The sequence below is a fragment of the Pterocles gutturalis genome, unplaced genomic scaffold, assembly GCF_000699245.1.
Source record: "Pterocles gutturalis isolate BGI_N339 unplaced genomic scaffold, ASM69924v1 scaffold33631, whole genome shotgun sequence".
NCBI classification, from domain to species: Eukaryota; Metazoa; Chordata; class Aves; order Pterocliformes; family Pteroclidae; genus Pterocles; species Pterocles gutturalis.
Genome location: NW_010098926.1, coordinates 1 through 2,647, shown reverse-complemented (window position 1 = coordinate 2,647; position 2,647 = coordinate 1). Strand labels below are relative to the sequence as shown.

Genomic DNA, 2,647 nt, shown 5'->3' with positions numbered 1-2,647 from the left:
ACATTCCTCCTCGCCCCCCTCCCTCAGCTCATTAGCCTGTAAGTACTGGATATTGAGAGCACGTTTCTGGGGCCGTGGGCGCACTTCCATGGCACCGTGGATTTTCTCCGACTTACAAGTGGACTTCACATAATTGAACTATTCTGTCTAGGAGTGGTGCTGGGGCGGGGACAGGGGTGTACTGGGGTGGCACTCATTTTTATTAATCTCATATTAAGACGTTTACTTCCAGTGTTTGCTAATGATTCGCCTCCTCTCCCCTCATACCGAGTTTATGCTTGCTGGACTGTGGGTCGCACCTCTTTTTTAGAAAGTTAAACTTTTAGCAAGACCATTCTGCTGCTGCTTTGCATTTCAGGGCAATAAATTCCGGAGCAAATGGTAAACGCTCTTCTATGATCTTTAGCTGATGTCTATAATTATACCTAAATTACAGACCCTCTGTAGTCACAGCCATGGCAATAGAGTGTGTTAGCGTAAACACACCCGCGGGCGGGTGTATACACACACACAGCTCCCCGGGTCGCACACGCGTGTGCGTGTGTCTGCGCGTGTGTGTGGGTGCACAGGCTCTCCACAGGCAGCGAGGAGACACTACTCAGCTATTCACGTGCGTGCTATCTACTTCGCTGTCCCTAGGTCCACCTTAAAGCCTCTTTGTGTCCCATTTTCCCCACCACCGTACCGGCGCTGCACATCCGCGTTTGCAGCTGGTCAGGCAGGAGAAAAGAAAAAGGGGAGTTGTCTGCGCGTGTGTGTGGGTGCACAGGCTCTCCACAGGCAGCGAGGAGACACTACTCAGCTATTCACGTGCGTGCTATCTACTTCGCTGTCCCTAGGTCCACCTTAAAGCCTCTTTGTGTCCCATTTTCCCCACCACCGTACCGGCGCTGCACATCCGCGTTTGCAGCTGGTCAGGCAGGAGAAAAGAAAAAGGGGAGTTGGGGGGGGGGAGATGAAGCCTCCAGGAAACCAGTGCAGCCCCCCCACCCCCTTTGATTGTGCCTGCAAAAGGAAGCAGAATATACAAACCGAGCTTTCTGGGCTGAATCTGTCCAATGCGATCGTTTTGTCTTTACTTCTACAGGTACAGTATATGGAACTCATGGGAGACGAGGGAGGCAGACTTACACCAGATACCAAACGCTAGAGTTAGAGAAGGAATTTCATTTTAACAGATACTTAACCCGAAGACGACGTATTGAGATTGCAAACGCTCTCTGCCTTACTGAACGCCAGATTAAAATATGGTTTCAAAACAGGCGGATGAAATGGAAAAAGGAAAACAAATTCATAAATTCCACACAGCCCAGCAGCGAAGAAACAGAGGAAAAGTCAGGGGAGTAGAGCCACGTTTAATAAACGCTACCAGGCCTTTCCTTAGTGCTTACTATTACTATTATTATTTACGTCGTGTTCCTTCTGCTACTAAAATACTATAGGTTTGTCACAGTCTATTAATTCCCAGAAGGCTTGGTTAAGAGATGTACATTTGCAATCAACTGTGACTTTCTTTAATATATGTGGAAGTCCTGGCTTTCTAGCTACAGGCGTGCATGTATATAGCCACCTTTCCAAATCATAGATGGTACTGCTTAAAATGGCCCAGATTTTTGAATATTTGAAGTGAGCGTCTGTGTATGGGTGAGTGTCCCTGGCGTGCCTGTGTGAGAAGACATAAGTGAGCGATTTTTTTTTTTTTTTAAACCAGGAATGTTCATATTATAGAAATACGAGAGATTTTAGAAAATCTTTGGTTTATGTTTTTACTAACTCCCGCTCCATCGGGCTGTCTTGTTATGCTGTACTTGGAAGCTTAGGGTCTACAGGAGGAAAAAAAAAAGTTTTACACATGTATAAGATATTTAAATACTAAAAAGGAGAAAAATTCTTTTAAAAAATCGTTGTATAAACCCCTGGATATAAACTTGCAGTTAAAGCGAAGATTAATTGCAGGGAGATTTTTTAAATGCCGCTAAGCTGCCTAAACTGCACTGTTAGTATTAAAGTAAAAACTCAGCGTTAAACTTCAGGGGAAGCGAAGGAAGAGACTTTGAAGCAGGTGAACTTCTGTGGTTCCCTTTTAGCTTACACTGAGGTTTTGGTGAGCTCAGCTCTACACTGAAGGGGCTTTGAATTATGGACTACATTTCTTGGGTCTTTGTAGTCGATTTTTCTTTCTTTTCTTTTCTTTCTTTATTTCTTATTAAAAGAAAAGTGTCTCATATTAACTCGGGGATATTCTTCCTCGGTTTTGTGGTATCTTAATGCACATTGGCGTTTCTTAGCACTGGAAAAAATTAAACTCCCTGCCATAAAATGCTTCCACTTCGAGTTCTGTGTAAGTAAAATAAGTGCAGCGAAAATATTGATTAATATATATGTTACATATCTCTATACTATATTGTGTGTGCATGAGTGTGTATGTGAAGCTGTGTGCAAATACACTTGTATGCGCATCAAGTCTCTTTTGTCTGGAAGGCAGCGCGATTTGGGCTACCGCTCTAAATATTTTAAAAGCCAAATCTGGTAAATACTACTGCAAAATGGCTACCGCCGCATTTAGAGGTTTGGTGTTTTTTTTTTTTCCCCGAGAGGCGGAAAAATAGCGGCGGCAGTGAAGCCGTTTGGAATTTGACCCCCTAGT

At 44.0% G+C, this 2,647-nt stretch overlaps 1 protein-coding gene across 1 annotated transcript; it reads left to right on the top strand.

Moving 5' to 3' along the window:
• Window positions 1–1,087: 1,087 nt before the first annotated feature.
• On the top strand, window positions 1,088–1,375 carry LOC104462707 (homeobox protein Hox-A5-like; the record flags this gene model as incomplete). The annotated part of the gene is made up of 1 exon (XM_010074773.1): window positions 1,088–1,375. A coding segment is annotated over one exon (260 nt), but the record flags the coding sequence as incomplete, so codon positions are not given.
• Between the last annotated feature and the right edge of the window lie 1,272 nt (window positions 1,376–2,647).